The sequence below is a fragment of the Excalfactoria chinensis genome, chromosome 3, assembly GCF_039878825.1.
Source record: "Excalfactoria chinensis isolate bCotChi1 chromosome 3, bCotChi1.hap2, whole genome shotgun sequence".
Classification (NCBI taxonomy): domain Eukaryota; kingdom Metazoa; phylum Chordata; class Aves; order Galliformes; family Phasianidae; genus Excalfactoria; species Excalfactoria chinensis.
Genome location: NC_092827.1, coordinates 97,553,323 through 97,571,640, shown reverse-complemented (window position 1 = coordinate 97,571,640; position 18,318 = coordinate 97,553,323). Strand labels below are relative to the sequence as shown.

Below are 18,318 nucleotides of genomic sequence, written 5' to 3'. Positions count from 1 at the left end.
TTGATTAACTTAAAGGCAGTAAAGGCCAAACACTAAAGCTATGAATTAAGGCATTGTGACACCACTAAAAGAAATGCATTGTATGTTGTGTTGGTTTTTTTTGTCCTAGATACCTCCTCCCAGCCCTGCTGTTGCTTGCAGCCCTTACTTTTACCACAGGTGCTGCTCTCTTCATTTCACACAGAGCCTTGAGTATCCATTCCACATGGTTCATGAAGGGTCACCAAGCTGACCTCTGGCTCATCCGGATCCTGGTAGGTGGCAGTTAGGAAGCTGAAAAAAGCATGTTCAAGGAGATTACACTCCATGTCAGTGGAGCTGCAAAGCTGGGCATCCACATGTAAAAGTTCCTGCTGGAAATGTCTCTAAGGCCCTTGGCACAAAGTGGGGTTGGGCAGCGTTATATCCATCCATGCATTTCTATTTGTGAGATGCAAGCAGAACAAAGGGAATTGGAAGCATCTTGGTTCCATTATCCTCATTCTTGTCCTCTTCCTGTACTTGTGGCAGGTGCAGAATGGGCTGGCACTGTATACCACATGGACCACCATTGCTACTCTGCTGAACTTTGCCGTTGTGTTGATCTACAAGTGGGATGTGTCCAATGAGACAGCAACAACTGCCTCTCTGTGCATCCTTACCCTCATGCTTGTCATGTGGTGAGCAACCTCCTGAGTTCCCTCTGGGCCTGAAATAGCTCTTCTACCTCTAACATGTCACGATCAGACTGGATCATCTGTCCCTCTCAAAGAATGAAAACTGCCACTCAAAACCAATTTTGATTGTCATCTTGCCATAGTATACCTCATGGGTTTTTGTATAGGGCAAAAAACAATCAATTTTCCATGGTCAAAGCCCCTTCTTGGAAGAGGCAAGGGTTTTTTTTCTTACACATTGAGTTTAAGATTCTCCTTCATACCCCTCCAATTGAGGAAAGCTTGTATCTAATGTGGGTTTGTTTTTTTCCCTACATTTACCCCAGATAACTTTTATTAATCTTATGAATTTTAGTAAATGAATAATTTTGGACTCTGGTCCATGTCTCCAACAAAGCATTCTTAATCTGACTCTTACTGTAAGCTTTTAATGGGGAGGGGGGAAACACAATGAAACAAACATAGAGCTTGGTCATTGTTTTTCTCCACAGGTTTTGTCAGGAGAACTTCTTTCTTGATAAGTACGTCCGCTATAACCTCACGATCTACCCAGTGGTCATGATAGCTCTGACTGGCAGCATGTGCAAGGACTTCTCAGTTTCCTCCCCAACCACCAACGGTGTTTTTATAGGTGATTCTTTCATAATCTTTTGCAGTAGTCTGAAAGAAAGTTCAGTAGACCTTTCCAGAGCTCTTCTGTTTATTAGAGGCAGAAGGAAATGAACATAAGCCCCAACAGAACTAGTGACTTATTAGAAGGTATTTTGTTTTGCAAACTAGAGAGTGGAGCAGAGTGCTTCTCTTTGAGATTGAGACTATTGCCTATGAACCTTGGGGTTGAAATCAAACTTAGTGCTGCCTCCTGTTTGCTTCACAATACAATACATTTGCCCTGTGATCTTTTGGGGCTTTTCTGGTAGCTCCCTACCCACTGACACAGGGCAGACATATGGAAGATAGGGCTGGGATGAAGCCTGTGGGCTTTGCTTTGTATTGCTTGTAGTTATGAAGCAGTGCTTTAATTTCTGACCCAAGCAGGAGCTATATCTGAATTCCACAATGCAAAGCCCTGCACATGCTCCTCTCCTGTGCAGAGTCTAGGCTAGCACTGACAAGTTTGGCCAGGATTATTTGGTTGCTGCAGGTTGTTGTAGCTGAGCTGAATGTAGTCATACATTGCAAAAGGGTTTAAGCTGTACACATGCTATATAGACAACAGTATGGCAAAAGCTGTGTCATGAGTAGTCATATGCTGGCATGAAAGAGAGTGAGATGTGCAAACCCTGTCTCGCTGAAGCAATTTATGATTTCCATTCCCACTACAAGAACAGCAGAAGGGAGTATACTATCACCCTTCAGCCCTCCCAGTGCTGCATACCAGTTCCTGGGCTTGCACCGCCAGCATTGCAGCCACCTTGATTTGTGTTCCCCTTCTGCTGTATGGGCAGGGTGTGCAACTGGGAGTCAGGAGTTGCCCCAGGCAAGCACCCAGCAAGACTGAGCTGAGCTTGTCTGCCAAATCCTTAAGTCCATTGACTCCTGCCCTGATGGTCATGGCCATCTGCAATGTGAAGGTGCATAAGCTCTGGTAGATGGCTCTGTTCCTGCAGTAGGTGCTTCTTCTGATTTTATACCAGCAGATTTTCATTCTTAGTAGAGTGGTTCAGCTTGTTTGGCTGGTAGAACAAGAATGTGCTTTTCCCAAACTGGTGCCTGTTTCTTTATATAGTTAACTATTCTTAGACTATTTTGTTAGCGTCATGTGTTTTTTATGCCTGTGTCTTTAAGATTTCCCCTTTTAAGACATGCCTTGACCTGGAAGCTTTGGGCATGTTACTGGTTATCAGTCAAAGCAAGATCTTTGGCTTGTCCCATGACAGCCTCCTGACATTAACTGGGGGGTAATGGCTCCTGGACAGAGACCTTTGGGTTTGCTTTAGCCTTTTCCTTGAATGCCTGCTCACTGAGGAGCTAGAAAATAACAAGAAGCACTGCCATTCTTTTGCATGCGAACCTATGTCTTTGTTTCTCTTCTAGTTGTACTGCTGGCACTGACTTGTTTCATCTTTGCCGTCCGGCTGGCATTAGTCATACGGAAACACAGTAATGAACCACTGGAAGCATCAACACCATCACAGCCATCAAGCACAGTGGCCTGAGACCTCTGGCATGGTGATGCTATGGCAGATGCTTTAGAGGGAGAAGTAAGAGCTGAGCATCCTGCAGTCACTGGTCCTTCCTTCCAGTAACAAGTGCCCTTTGATTTTTTGGCTATTTTTTGTTTGTTTTTTAATATCCTGGATTAGTAAGGCTTGTGCCTGCAAACCTGTCCTCCTCCCCTATTCTCTGAGCTCACCTATTTGCAGCCCCACCTCAAGCGTTCACCCTCCTCTGTTCATTCTTCTTTGGATCTGTGGAGGAAGATGTCCTTTGGATGAGTAGCACTGTATGCATTTGTGATGATGGAGGTGCTCCTCCCAGAGTGAGGAGGGCAGGCTGTCAGCAGATGCTTGGCACAGAGAGTTGTCCTCACCCTTTCCTGGGAGCTATGGTGGGCAGGGGAGGAGCTGAATACTTCTGACGCAGACGCAAGTCTTTGGCCTATTCCAGGCTGCTCTAACTCTACAAACTGACAGCACATTTGCTTCTCAGCACACAGCGTTATCTCTGTGCCTCCGCCTTGTTTTTCTATCTGACTTTCTTACTGAAGTTTGTCACTGTGTTGGTGCCCCTGTCAGTGGCCCAACAGTAACAGAAGACCTGTGTTGCCCCCCCACTCCACCTTTCAGACAGGGGAGATGCAGGTGATGTGGGACCAGTGGGTTACTTTTCCTGAGCTGTGCCTATTTAGTGGCTGCCTCCTACAGGAGGGTGCTTTGCAGCCCTTCTACTGGGAGAACAGCCATCCAGACACCATGATACCTGATGGAGGGTGAAGCCTGCTGCTTCACGGGGCACTTTTTGTTTTCTAAGATGGGTAGAGTGAATTCATCCTGGATCAGTGTTTGTTTTTTTAATGTGGCTTCACCACTGCAGACTTGCTTTGGGAAGCCCAAATGAGAACTGATCTGATTGTCAGACCTGTGCCTGCTAGATTCGATGGTGCCTTGCTGGTGTCTGGAAAGTCTTTGCGGATGACTGGTGCTTGGAAATGCTGAATATCTTGCAGTACTATTGCAAAGGCGAATTATACTAAAATAACATGTTATTGTTTACATTTAATGAAGAATGAAGTTTGTATTATGTGTTTCTTGTCATTGCATCGTATCTTATTTTTAAATAAAGCAGCTACTGCCAACACTTTTCATGCAACCACAGAATCATTAAGGCTGGGAGAGACCTTTAAGATCATCTTGTCCAAGCACCAAGCCTTCCCTCCATGCCTGCTGACCTTGTTTCTCAGTGCCACATCTAGCCCTTTCACTAATACTGCATGAAGCTGTAAGTAAATGACTTTTGGAAGTTGTGCTTTACAGCAGAGGGGCCCAACTTCTACCTTGCTTGTGTCCTCATATGCCTGACCTGTACCTGTGGTCAATGGCTTGGTCCAGATCTACTTCCTGCACTTCCAGGTGCCTGAAATAGCCTTGAGATGCCCTTCAGGCTGTTACAGAGTAGCAGCTTGGAGGTGCAAGTGCCCCTTTCCAGCATCTGCTTTGCAGTCTGTGGTGCAGGGTTGGGGCACTTCCCCAGTCTCATTCTCTTGGCTTAAAATGAGCCGAAAGGATCTTCTCTCTCCTCATTCTAGATGCTGTAGCACCACGTTAATCTTGTGCAGACCTCCCTGCAAGAAATCCCCTGACAACTGCCCTGAAATGCGGGTGCTGAGTGAGCCCCTGGGTTGGCCCCACGCAAACAAGCTGCTGGCTCCAAGCTGCCTTCCACCACCATTCCCTGGAGCTGGGGCAGGCAGACATTCCCACAGCACAGTGCTCCCTGCCAGCATTGGGAAAAGCAGCTTTCCTTGCAGCCGTGGCAGGAACAGGAACCTAAAAATATCATCACCCTGCCTGCCCCTTTCATTTTAGCTGTAGCGAGAGTAGGGCTGAAAACTAGCAGTGTAAGACTTCCCATTCGCTATGTGCTATTTTTAAAGGTGGTTTCTTTCTGAAATGCCTTGTTTCCACTTGTTTTCTAGAACCAGAAAAACCAATGAGTGCTTTTTTTTCCTCGCAACAGATCACTCTTCCAACAAAGCTGCATCTCATGAAGCCACAAGCCTGCCGACTTTCTGGCACAAATAATCTGCCCAGCCTTTGTTTCCATGAGCAATTATGGGATTGGGGTGAATTTTACTGGATTTAAGATTTCTTGGAAAGCTGGTGGCATTAAGAATCACAGAATTGTAGGGGTTGGAAGGGACCTCTAGAGATCATCGAGTCCAACCCCCCTGCCAAAGCAGGCTCCCTACACCATGTCACACAGGTAGGCATCCAGGCAGGTCTTGAGTATCTCCAGAGAAGGAGACTCCACCACCTCCCTGGGCAGCCTGTTCCAGTGCTCCATCACCCTCACTGTAAAGAAGTTCTTGCGCACGTTCGTGCGGAACTTCCTATGCTGAAGTTTCAGCCCATTTCCCCTAGTCCTGTCCCCACACACTACTGAAAAGAGACCAGCCTCACCACTATGGCTCCCACACCTCAGGTATTTATAAACCTGGATCAAGTCCCCTCTCAGCCTTCTTTTCTCAAGGCTAAACAGACCCAGTTCCCTAAGTCTCTCCTCATAGGGGAGATGCTCCCCAAAGAAAGAACCCAAAGCCTGAAAAATTGGGTTTGTTTCTAAAACTGTTAATTCCAAGCCTTGGCAAGAGTCCCCTTGTCTCTCTTAGCCTAGTGCAGGATGCAAGCTGGAATATAACAAAACTAAATTGAGACTATGAGGGAGAAGAAATAGAGTGATAGAATAGACTCATAGAATCGTTGGGAAAGACCACTAAGCTCACCAAGTTGGGCCCCAACCCATCCCCATTATTCTCACTGACCATGTTCCTCAGTGCCTTATCTTCATAGTTCAGGGACACCTCCAGGGATGATATCCCCACTCCCCAGGCAGCTGTGCCAATGCCTCACCACTCCTTCAGAAGGGAACAGGAGCAACCACTCTGGGGTGCATGGTGAAGATCACTGAATAAAACTCCAGAGACATACGGCAATGATGAAAGGGATACACACCCTTTGCTATGCATGCAGTCTAAACACACTTGGGCCATTCTGAGCCCTTTGAAAACTGTTAGATGTTTAAAGCTAAATATTTATTTTATCTGCTCAGAGCTGGGACAGCGTGGTGTCGGGACATTAGCACAGCTCCTTCTGCCAAAGGCATCTCGGCGTGGAGTCACAGTCTTGGGTGCAACTCACATATGGGCTCAACACGTGGGAAAATGATGCTGAAAAATGATGCTGAAGGAGCCCAGGGTCCTGATCCTGCCCCCAGCAGAGCCCTGGCAGCAGCAGGCAGCAGCCCAATGAGTGTGCTGTGGTCTCCCCCTGCACTCTTCACCTCTGAGCCCTGAATATCCACACAGGAAAGCCATGTTCTTTTTCGGCTCTTTGGGAACAAATGAACTTGAGGATGCTTGCCCGGTACTTAACCCATCGAGAAAAGACTTAGTTTGCCTGGGGTGGGTCCAATTTGGAGTGCAGGAAGTGATGGTGGGGTGATCCAGTGACTTGGTTTCCCTTGATGTTGTTCTAACAGCTTTAAAAAACAGACAGTACTGGAAATAGTTCAACTTAAGAGACCCAATGCATGAATAGAATAGAATAAATAGCTCATGTTTGTGCCCATGTCCAGTAGCTGCCTTGCAGAAGGGGGTCATCATGTAGCTGGTGGGGCTGTGGACCTTAGAGTGATGCTGAGGTCCCAAATCTGGTGTGGGCTTTGGAAGGTCTTCAAAGCCGGGTGGCCCTGTGCAGTCCATGCCCAAGCTGAACACGTACTGTGCATGGACTAACCAGCACCCATGTGTGAATTCATTGGGTGCTCATGCAAAAGCAAAGAGGGAGCGTGGATACATGTGGGTTTGGGGCTGATGTGTGGATTCCTCTGGTACCCAAGCAGGAATTCATTGGTTGTTAGTACTTGAGCTCTGCGGGTGCTCATGCATGAAGTAACTGGGCTCATACATAAACTAATTGGGTGCTCATGCATCAGCTAACTGGGTTCTTATGAACGAATTAATCAGTTGTTCTTGCATGAATTAATTTGGTGCTTATGCATGAGCCGTTTGAGCTCTTGTGCATAAATTAATTGAGCACTCATGCATGAATTAGATGGGTGCTCATGCACAAATTAATCAGGTGCTCATGCATGGATTATTTTGGCACTAGTGCAGGAATTAACGAGGCTGCAACCCCTGCTGTTGATGCCCACTGCCCCACTGACCTGTGATCACCAAGCTTCATTCCCACTCATCACATTGCATTCACTTACCAAGGGTGCAGAGCACCATCTAGTGAACGTTGGAGAGGAAACCATCGCTGCAAACCCTGAGATGCTCTGGGTGAACCAGCAGCTAAATCAACATTACTACTGTGTTTGGTTTTTTTTCTCTTTCTTCTTTAAAGATGCATGAACTTTTTCTACCTGCAACTTGAGCCCAAGCACCTGGAGAGTTGCTGGTCCCTTGCAGAGCCTGGGAGAGGCTGCAGCCCAGCAAGCTGCCACCTGCAGTCACTCTAATTAAAACCTCCAGAATGAGTTTATATCTCTTGATTTTTTTATGGACGTGTTTGAAATCTCCCATTGCTTTGGGCGGTCTGCACTGTAATGAAGTTTTTAGCAGCAATACTTGAGCTTTGCAGTTACACTTTATAGCCAAACATCTCAGAGGGATGTCGAGCAGGTTTGTTAGGAAAGACAAATGCTTTTTAATGTAGGAGATGGCTGGGGACAGGTCTGTAACAGTAAGTCACTGCCACCATCCACAGCTGGCAGCAGACAGACCCTCAGTGAGTCATAGGGACCAGGTGCAGCTGGATTATCCTCTGAAGTCACTTCATCACGGCCCCAAAGTCCTGCCTCAGTGAACCAGCCTGGTTCCCTTCCCTTCATCTTTCCATCCTTTATTTTCCTTCCTTTCATTCCTTCCTGCTGTGTGATCCCACATTTGTTTCTAATGATCCACACCAAGACCACAATCCTGAAAGAGTGGCGAGTACACCTGAAATATGGCAGAAGCTGACAAGAACAGCACTGGAGAGGTATGGTATTTCACTGGTAGGAATGACCAATAGATACAAAGACCTGGACAGAAGACCCCTGATTTTTGAACTGATTCTTACACTTCAAAACTTGTAACAAAGATTACCACCATGCCTCTATATCAGCTATCTTCCAAATGGCAGAAAGAGCAAATAAAGTGGAGAAGAGCCAGGACAGCATGTGAGAGGAATTGCCCCTAACGATTAATTGTGATGAACCTGCGGCAGTATCAGAAACACCTGATGAAGACCAGGACAATCAAAAGAATCTGCTGAAGGAGCTGGTCAAACTGATTAAAGTCTCAGCTATCAAAGGCAAACGCCCCCCTCTGTTTGAGCAAATGATTGCAGTAAATCTGTGTCTTGTGCTGCCCTGTGAAGCTTCTTATATGAGCATGGAGAGGATGTGAAGAAGTGGCACAGCAAACCCACTCCTGCACTACACGAGCATGGGTGAGAGAGCTACAGAGCAGATCAGCCACCACTGAAGTTGCTCCTGTTACTTCAGGTAACAAATAGAGAAGCCCTGCTCTCAGCCAGGGGAGGGAAAGGGATAATAGAATGTATTGGACTGTGTGGATTTGATGGCCTGGCACATCAGAACCGCAGGAATATGAAGCACTGGTGGACACCAGTGCACTCTGATGCCCTTGAGTTATAAAGGGACAGAGCTGATTTATATTTCTGGAGTAAGTGGGGGCTCTCAGGAGTTGTCTGTGTTGGTGAAATGGGGAATTGGGTAAATAGGGGCCTTTCACATGAAAATGAAGTATCCCAGGCTTTGGGGAAAATCAGGAGAAAGAAAGACCAGTAGGACAGGTCAACATTTCTGCAGTCAAGGCAATGCAGCTGGGCAAACATAAGGGAAAGGTGGCCAAAGAAACTGGTTTTGACTGGTCTGAGTGAAGGAGCTGGGCCAAAGAAAGAAGGTCAACCTGAGGAAGACTTCTGACTTCATCCCAATGACCACCAGAGCAAGACTCCTTCTATGAACTGTGCATGCATTAGTAGGAGGGACAACATGTTCCCTGAAAAAGGATGAATATGCTAATGATTTCTTGGAAATCTGTTGAATATGTATATGCTTTCCCTATAACTTTCCAGTGCTTCTATCAATGTACACGATAGGAGGAGTGATCCCCTGTGTGCCCAGCACTGAATAAACACACATCTGTTTAATAACCTAGTTTTGGTTATAGAGTCTGATTCCACACGCCAATAGGAAGATGAGGAAGGGGAGGAAGGAAAGAGGAGTAGGAAAGGAGGGAAAGGAATGGAAAGAAGGAAAGGAGAAAAAGGGAGGAAAGGAAGGAAAAGAAGGAAGTGAAGGAAGGATTTGAAGAAGAGGAAGGAGAGAAAGGAGAGGAAGGAAAAGAAAGGTAAGAAAGGATGAAGAAGAAAGAAAAGGAAAAAAAGGATGGAAAGGAAAAAGAGGAAGGAGAGGATGGAATGGAAGTGAAGGGTGAAAAGGGCCCCATAATAACAGAAAGGGAACACTTTGGTACAGAAAGGGAAAAGGACCTCATAGAAACCAAGACAAAGGGTAGTTACAGATAGTTTATGTTAAGGGGGGCAGCAAAAAGGGGAACTGCAGACACTAAGTCTGGGAAAACAAGGGGAAGAAGGCCATAAAGATAGGAGTTTGAGAACATCCCAAAGACATCTGGCAGCAAGGTGATTAGATATTCACAGGGCAAGATGGCACTGACATGCAGGGGCGTGCTTTCTGCAAGGCCAAAAGCTAACACCAGAAGAAAACAGGAGCTCTCACAGCAGGGGAGGAATCTTCATCCCAAAACAAAGACAGAGAGAGGGGGGTAAGCTGTTTTGCCAATGGAGTCGCAGGGAATGTAATGAATATGTAACCAAACATGGGGGGAGACTGTTGATTATGTATTAGATTGGCCTATATCTGTAAAGTGCTTTTTCCTTGCAGGGAGCAAGTTTGGACTGTTAACCCCTTGTGCCAGGGCTGCGTGTACACCTCTTTATTAAACATATCTGCTTTGTATCCTAACAGGCTATAGAGTTTGTTTCTGCACGTCAATTTGGCAGCCCAGATGGGACATCCTCTGTTTAGCTGCAGGACAAGCTGAGATGGGGGACACCTTTGGCACAGCCCGAGATTTCATAGAAGGACTTCCCTTCCTCATCTGATCACTGCAGGAACAGACAAGGACCATCCATTGGTGGAGCAGGTATGTGAAACAGGGGATCTGTAAGTTGTGAGGAGAGGTCCCAAGCAGGGTATAGAGGAGCCTTGCTCCCCCCTGAGGGATGTGAGCTCACAGTTTAAGTTAGGTCGCCAGCTGGGTTAGGAGGACTCCTTAGAGAGTTCCTATGAAGGGATCAGTAAGTCGTATACATGGAAAAGAGCTATTGCTCACCTCTAGGTGGGGGTAATAGGACAGAGCTTGGCTGCTCTCTCCTACAGGGTAATTTGGGTAATCCTGGCTGGGTTAATTGGTATTGTATGTCGCCATCTGTGTAGGTTACAAGTACTGTGATTTGAGTCAATGGTTAACATCATTGTTGTTAAAATTTGGGTTAAGCTTAACAAATATACATACTAAGGGGTTCCATTTGAAACATCAGAGTGAGTGTGGTGTGAGTGAGATATGGCACAGCTGTGGGGCAAGTGTGGAGTCCCAACCCGTGGTTCCATCCTCCCACAAGGGAAATGCCCAGGGACAGGTGAAGTAAAAGTCATTTACATTGTCTTTTCAAGATGTGTTCGTCTTTGTTTTAATACATGTTTATTCTTGTTTTATGGATTGTTGGTCATTGTAAAGTACATAGTCGTAAAGCACATACGGGGTTGGCTGGGTAATTGTAAATTGTTACATCTATTGTAAGATAGTACTGCGATATAAGTGTGATAGGGTTGGATTAGACTTGATAGATTGAGTTAAGATGGGGGGGATCACAGGGAAAAGAGGTCCATAAGTGCACAACCCTGGGATGTATACTGGCACATTGATGAGATATTGCAGGGGAATCAGGGGGAACCCTGAGCCAAAAAACTCTGATGAAATACTGTGATCAACAGTAGTTGGTGTATAAGTTGGAGGATGGGGAAAAGTGGCCCCTGAATGGAACTATAATACAATCTTACAGCTTACACTATTTTTGAGAAGGGAGAGCAAATGGGATGAGGTAGCATACGCAGATATATTCTTCACCCTTGGAAACAATCCTGAGTGGCAGCACCCCCAGTCTCCCCAATAGCCTCATGGACCCAAAGACAACAGCAACAGCCATTAACAATAGCCCCGCTGAGAGAGGTGATAGGGCCAGATGGAGGTACAATGTTAATCAGAGTCCCATTTACTTCTTTTGACTTAGAGTCCTGGAAAGAGACTTGCAAAAACTACCAGGACGACCCATTAAAGGTAGAGAGACATTTTCAGTTTCTAATTAGACGACATGAACCAGATTGGAATTATATCAGCTGTTAGATTAGCTGACCGAAAGGGAGAAACAACTAGTCTTATAAACAGCACAAACCCTAACTGAGGATAGTTTGTAAGGAATGAACAAAGATATTAAAGACCATTTCCCATTACAAAATCCTCACTGCGACCCAAATACAACACATGGGAGGGAGTATTTGGAGAGATACCGAGAGTGGGTAATAAAGGGAGTGGAGAGAGCTATCCCCAGAACTATAAACTGGTCTAACCTATTTGAGGTGAAACAGGGTCCTAAGGAATCTCCTTCAGAATTCCTGGACAAGCTGAGGAATGCAATGAGGAAAACATACCTCCCTGGACCCGAGGTCTGAGGAAGGCATACAGCAGCTAGTAATGTTGTTCACAGGGCAGTCTGTAGGGGATATAAGAAGAAAATTGCAGGAACTAAAAGCACCAGCTAATCGGAACTTGGAAAGTCTGCTAGAAGAAGCTTGGAGAGTGTTTAGCAATCGGGAGGAGGCAGGTAAGAGAAAGGACAGAAAGATACTGATTGCAGCTTTACGAGAAGTGAGAAAGGGCGAGATGAACAGAGGGAGGAAGCCCCTGGAGAAGGACCGGTGCGCCCTCTGCAGGAAAAGGGGGCTTTGGAAAAATGAATGCCTGCTGAGAAAGCAATAAGAGAAAAGGGGAGCGTGGCATAAGATCCAAGCCCCCGAGGAAAAGGACTGACTGGAACCAGGTGAATCTACCCTAGTGGATCCACTGGTTAAGATAAAACTAGGGAATAAACAGTAAAGGATGATTCTTTTATTGAGGTACTTAGTCTAGCACTGATAACAACTCCAGGGAATACAGGGATGCCTGAGGAAAGTAGTAATCAGGTCTATCCAGGAGTATGGGCAACAGAAATCCTGGGGCGTGCAAGAAATGTCCCTCCCCCCCACTCGACACCCCCCTCCCCCACTGTAATTAAAGTAAAGCAAGGAGCCCAACCCCTGCAAATTAAACAATATCCCCTAAGGACAGAAGATTGAGAAGGAGAGGAGCTATTAACTGATAAATTCATGAGACACTGGTTACTAGTGGAGAGTGAATCTAAATATAAATCAAGAAACCGGACAGCAGCTACCATATAGTACAGGGTCTGAGAGCCTGTATCCTCTGGTAGCAAACCCATATACATTGCTCACAGTTATCTAGTGAATTGGCTTGGTTTACTGTACTGGACTTAAAGGATGCATTCTTCTGCCTGCCTCTGAACCCTTAAAGTCAGTTATTATTTGCATTTGAGTGGGAAAACCCCAAATCAGGCAGGAAAATGCAATTGACGTGGACAGTGTTTCCCCAAGGATTTAAAAACAGCCTGACTATCTTTGGGAATCAGTTAGCCAAGGATTTGGAGCAATGGGAACACCCCTCGGGGAAAGGAGTTTTGTTACAATATGTAGATGATCTATTGATAGCTACTGAGACAGAAGAAGTATGCGTAACATGGACTATAAGTCTGCTGAATTTTCTGGGGCTCAATGGGTATTGCGTCTCCCCACAGAAAGCCCAAGTGGCTGAACAACAGGTAGTCTATTTAGGCTACAAAGTCACATCTGAATTGAGGATGCTGGGGACAGTGAGGAAGGAAGCCATCTGTCAAACCCCTGAGCATCAGACTGAGAAGGAGCTGCACACATTCCTGGGGATGACAGGCTGGTGTCAGCTTTGGATCCATAATTATGGACTATTGGTAAAACCGCTCTTCATGCTTTTAGAAACTAACCCCAATACCCTCTCGAGGGATGGGGAGAGCAGGAGAGCCTTTAAAAAGCTAAAGCATGAGCTCATACAGGCTCCTGCCTTAGGGCTGCCAGACACAACAAAACCATTCTAGCTGTTCTCATATGAAAAACAGGGAATAGCCTTGGGAGTTCTGGCTCAGAATTTGGGGCCCTATCAAAGGGCAGTAGCCTACTTCTCCAAACAACTGGATGAAGTAAGCAAAGGGTGTCCGAGCTACTTGAGAGCAGTAGCTGCACTGGTGTTAAGTGTTCAGGAAGCACACAAATGTACTTTAGGCCAGAACATCACAGTATTGACATCTCATATCGTTTCAACTGTACTAGAGGTGAAGGGTGTGCTTAAGTATCACTCCTTAAGTTTCAAGCCATCCTAGTGGAACAGGATGACATGGAAATAATAGTGACTAACACTGTCAACCCAGCATCCTTCCTCAGTGGGACCTCAGGAGAACCAGTATCTCATGATAGTCTGGAGACCATCAACTCTGTGAGTTCCAGCCAACTGGACCTGAAGGAGGAACTGCTAGAGGATGCTGAGGGTTCCTGGTATACTGATGGTGGCAGCTTTGTGCAGCAGGGTATACTCAAAGTGGGCTATGCCGTGACAACTGCAGACAAGGTAATAGAATCAAAAGCCCTGACCCCAAATACCTCCACACAAAAGGCAGAGATTAGAGCCCTAACCTGAGCATTAGAGCTGGCAGAAGGAAAACGGATCAACACATGGACTGATTCAAAATATGCTTTTAGTGTGGTACATGCCCATGGAGCAATATGGAAGGAGGGGGGACTATTATCAACACAAGGAAAAGGCATTAAACATGCTGAGGAGATTCTAGGCTCCTAGAAGTAGTACAGTGGCCAGAAAAGGTGGCCATTATGCATTGCAGAGAGCATCAGAAAGGGAAGACACCAGATGAAATAGGAAATACTTTTGCAGACTGAGAGGCAAAGAGAACAGCAAAGGAGGATCCAGAACTGCATTCTCTGATTCCAGACAGTAAAATCCAAATTGATAGTGAGTCCAGGTACTCGAAGGAGGATAAAATTCTCATAGAAGATCTAGGAGGGCAAGTGGGAGAGTGAGGATGGGTCACTACTCCACAGGGTAAAATAATTATTCCCACAGCCATACTATGGGCAGTGATAATGGCTGAACATAGAAAAACTGAGGCACTGTATAAATATTTGGTCCAAAGGATAATTGCCTGTAACTTATACTGCGCAATTAAGCAGGTGACAAATCAATGCAAGATTTGTTTACAAAATAACCCTAAATCAGGCTGTAAGATCTCACTAGGACAGATAGGGAAAGGGAATTACCCAGGGCAGAAGTAGCAACTTGATTTTTCAGACCTCCCAAGAAAAGGGAGGTTCAGATACTGATTGATAGATCCCTCTTCTTTTTCCCTCCCCTCCCCTCCTCTCCTTCCTTCCTTCCTCATTGTCTATTCTTCCTTCTTCCCCTCTCCTTTAGTCATTACCAGCACTTTGAAACCCTGTTGTGACATCCGATTTCCATCCTCTTGGGCATAAACTGCCATTTTTCTCATGGTCTCTGTGCACTTGTGCCTTGGGTCTGTGACAAGTGCTCCACATCTTCAACTTTCTTCATTTTTTTTCTTTCATAGACCAAGGCATCCTCTCCCCCTCTCTCTCCCCTTCTCACCCTTTAAAGGAAGTAAATGAAAATATTTATAGTTCCCACCACTTCGATGTCCCTGCATCACGGCATGCTGTGGGATGATGGAATGCTTCCAGGGATGGGGACAGCATGTTCTGGCACTGTGCCTCTACCATCACCTCCTCCTGTCTCCTTAGGAAGAGGAAGAGAATGGTTAAGGCTTCTTGGTGCTTGTTTCCTGAGTCTGAATCTCCCTTTGCCTCCTTGCACCACGCTCAGAGGGGAAAAAACTCATACCCAACACACAGAAGCTTGAGTGGGAAGGACTAAGAGTGAGCATCTGCTGACATTTCCTCTGTCATTTGCCATGCTGGTGCATTGCTTTATCTGAGCACTTAACATATTATGCAATTATTAACTACCACTGGTTGCTACTTGGGTGTTAGATTCCTTTATCCACAGAAATGGAACTTCACTTGTAGCCCTGCTGTGCTTCCTTAGCATCCCTTCAGCCCTTTTCAGATGCATCACCCCAAGCACACAGTGCAGGTGATGCAGAAACCATCTGAAATAACTAAGCACTTCAGCAATTGAGCTCTCTGATCCCTCAGTAGGAGGCTTTGGCCATGCCTTTACACCAAAACACCAATTTGCTATCAGGGCATCCCTTCATCATGTGCAATTTTGCTCTTGTGTTTGGTTTGCAAGTGCCCTTTCTTCTTGCAGGGGGAAGCAGAGCACATCCCACTGACCCACTGGTCACTCGTTGCTTCCCACAGAGAAGATACCCAGAAAACACAGCTCAAGCAGATGTTTATTTGGGGTTGAGCAAACTCTGTCCCTTTTGGGTTTCTGCCATAAGAAGCCAAGTCCCTCAGGCCAAAAGGGCTGTCTGCCTGATACAGGGCAAGTCCTACAGATAGGCAGCCCCACCATCCTGCCTGGCCTTGTTGCTGTACCTAAAAATTGGTGTGTGAACTGAAGCAGCAATTGGAGGATTTGCATCTCTGGGGGCTTGCCTCTTCTCTGTGCAGTACAACAAAAAGCAGAGGGAAGGCTTGAGTTGAAATTCTTCCCATAGTGTGGGGACTTCATGCAGCTTGAGTGACATAGTTTAGTGGTATGGTGGTGATGGGTTGATGGTTGGACATGATGATCTTAGTGGTTTTTCCAACCTTGATGATTCCATGATTCTAAAGACTTCTGATAGACACATGATGAGAAGAGGAAATATGGGAAACCCAAAACCAGAGGAACTATACACGGTACAGAAAGGTTGGACAGAGGTGAGAGGTGGATTCTCTGGGCATCCCTGTGCCCCAGGCTTTGCTGCAATGAGTGGGGATAGCTGATGCTCTTACTGAGCCACATCAAGCTGATCTCAGCGTTTTCCTTGATTTTAAGCAATGTTGCAAAATGGAAATTCATGGTATTTTGGCCCATTCCTGAGAGGTTTTTTGGTGACTTCTGTTTCTAGCAGAGCACACAGAACATTTTTAGCTATGGGATCAAATGGGAGTGCTGCTCCCCACCTGGGTTGGTCAGCATGTAGTACTGAGGTACTGTGGCTTAATGATGTCTCTGCTTAGGTTTTAATTACCGGGTCACTATTCCTCCCCTGTATGGAGAGGAGCCTATTCCTTTGCCTGTTCTCCTTTTGTGGAGGTGTTAAAGAGTCTAGACAGGGCTGGGACTTGCACTTACCACTTCTCCTCTCTTTTAGGTGCCCTGATGAAAGCACAAGTGTGATGTGACTCACCCCACTTGCTTGCACAGGAGGAAAACTCATTTGTTGCTCCCCTCTCCAACACCTTCAAATGAAGAATGCCAAACCACAATTCCAAACCCTCCAGCTTGTTTTGAGGACAGTTGCCCTTAGGAGGACCCTGGGCAAATGGGGCCAAGGGACAACCTTCCTTTTCCCGTGTTTCTTTCTTGTGTTCATGAAAACATCAGGAGGCTGAAGCTGGTAGGGTTTCACATGTAATGACTTTAATGGGTACTGCCTTACCTGGGATTGGATCCTGCATTCCGCTGAGATCTCAGGGTGTCAGGATGAGCTCACAGCTCTCCCACCCCTCAAGTCTGGCTGCAAAAAATAAAAAGGGACTGAAAAGGAAAAACAGTTTTTGGTTTCTGGCAAACCACGAACAACTGAGAACAAACACACGCTGCATCAGCTCCCACTGATCTCAAAATAAAACACAGGATTTCGGGGGAAAAAAGTGCTGTTTGCTTCAAGCACAGCTTCAAGGGATGCAGAAAACCTTTGATCTCCCGAGGCTTTGTGCAGCACACTTTCAGTTCCAGGAATGTTCCATTTGCATCTTGTTGGGTGTAGATCTTAATATAGTTAATTTCTTCAATGCAGAAAGGTAAAAAAAGAAAAGAAAAACGCTTGCCTGCCTCATCTGCAATAGCAGGCAAGATTTGACTTGATACATTTAATTACGGCGGATGGCACAACCGATTTCTTAGTCATTAATAAATGTATGAGGAACACACAAGCAAATGAGCTATTGCACTAAAAATAAACAGCCCCCAGAAGGTATCAAAACAAGGAACGCACAACTGCGTGGAATAGGGTGCTGCATGCAAGAAGAAAACTCCCCTGCTCAAGTAGGTCGGACAGCCATAGCAATAGTGATGTGTTATTATTACTTAATGTATTGGCTACTGTTGCTATTTTATAATATAGTAACTTTGGTCCTTGGAGTGCTGAAGGTTGGTGGTGAGGAAACATGGGTTAGGTTTGCTCCGACACCCTAAATAAATCACTGCATAATGCAGTGAGCTGAGGGGATCCCATCCTTTGTCAAGAAAAAAGAACTTAAAAATCATATGGCTGATGACTTTCCAACAAGTATATGTTCTCCACAAGGTCTGCCTGCTCCCTTTTCATTAACAATATAGTATTTTCACCCTCTTTTCCTTCTGCTTCCCCTTATTCTTGCCCTTAATATCAGTAGCTTGCTCTAACAAATAATGTAGCATACATCCAGTTGTGGTCTGATCTTAGGCGGCAGATGGCCAAGACCTATGCAATGCTTGTGGTGTATTAGGGAACTCTACGCTGCTCCCTTTGGGTATATATTTGATACCAGAGGGACATGTTGGTTGTAGCAACAAGTTTTTCTCATCTCAGATCAGCACGTGGAGAAAGCTCACAGGGCTTAAGCAAAGAAAACCCTGGGGATTGAAGCATAGGCTGTTTAATGAGTGCTGAAGTGCATTCCTGACTGGGGCCTAAAGGAATCAGCGTGTTATACTGGGAGCAGAGGGTGCACTGCTTGGGCTGTCAGCATTGCTTGGCTGGATCTCCAGACCAGGAAGGCAGCAACATGGACTATCTGTGGTCATCTCTTCTTCTGGGCTTATTCCCAAATTCTGAGAAGAAGGAAAGGCACATAATCTGTCAGGAGGGTGTTCTGCTCTTTTGCCGTGTCTGAGCTGTCAAGTGTTGACCTGGTGCCAATGGTGGATGTTCTCCTGTCTGCAGGAGCCCTACAAGGTCACGTTCCCTGATTCCCCTGGGCTGGCGAAAACAACGGTTTTGGGTAAAAAATAAATCCACGAGTTGAAGTCACTATTGAAGAGAAAAAAATGCATACCGAACAAGGTTGCAGCCTG

At 45.8% G+C, this 18,318-nt stretch overlaps 1 protein-coding gene and 1 long non-coding RNA gene across 7 annotated transcripts in view; both read left to right on the top strand.

Annotated features, from left to right (window-relative positions):
- LOC140250551 (uncharacterized) overlaps positions 1 to 3,972 on the top strand; it is a 28,554-nt gene extending 24,582 nt beyond the window's left edge. For all 6 annotated transcript variants that reach the window (XM_072333328.1, XM_072333331.1, XM_072333329.1 and 3 more), the window contains 4 exons: positions 110 to 254; positions 511 to 659; positions 1,148 to 1,287; positions 2,694 to 3,972. In XM_072333328.1, the coding sequence (XP_072189429.1) occupies positions 110 to 254; positions 511 to 659; positions 1,148 to 1,287; positions 2,694 to 2,815 (556 nt within the window). In that variant the 3' untranslated portion in view covers positions 2,816 to 3,972. The remainder of the gene's footprint in view (positions 1 to 109; positions 255 to 510; positions 660 to 1,147; positions 1,288 to 2,693) is intronic.
- Positions 3,973 to 8,202: 4,230 nt separating this feature from the next.
- LOC140250400 (uncharacterized) lies at positions 8,203 to 17,682 on the top strand. Its single transcript, XR_011903159.1, has 3 exons — positions 8,203 to 8,369; positions 9,882 to 10,059; positions 16,412 to 17,682. It is a non-coding gene; the product is annotated as an uncharacterized lncRNA (long non-coding RNA).
- Positions 17,683 to 18,318: the final 636 nt, after the last annotated feature.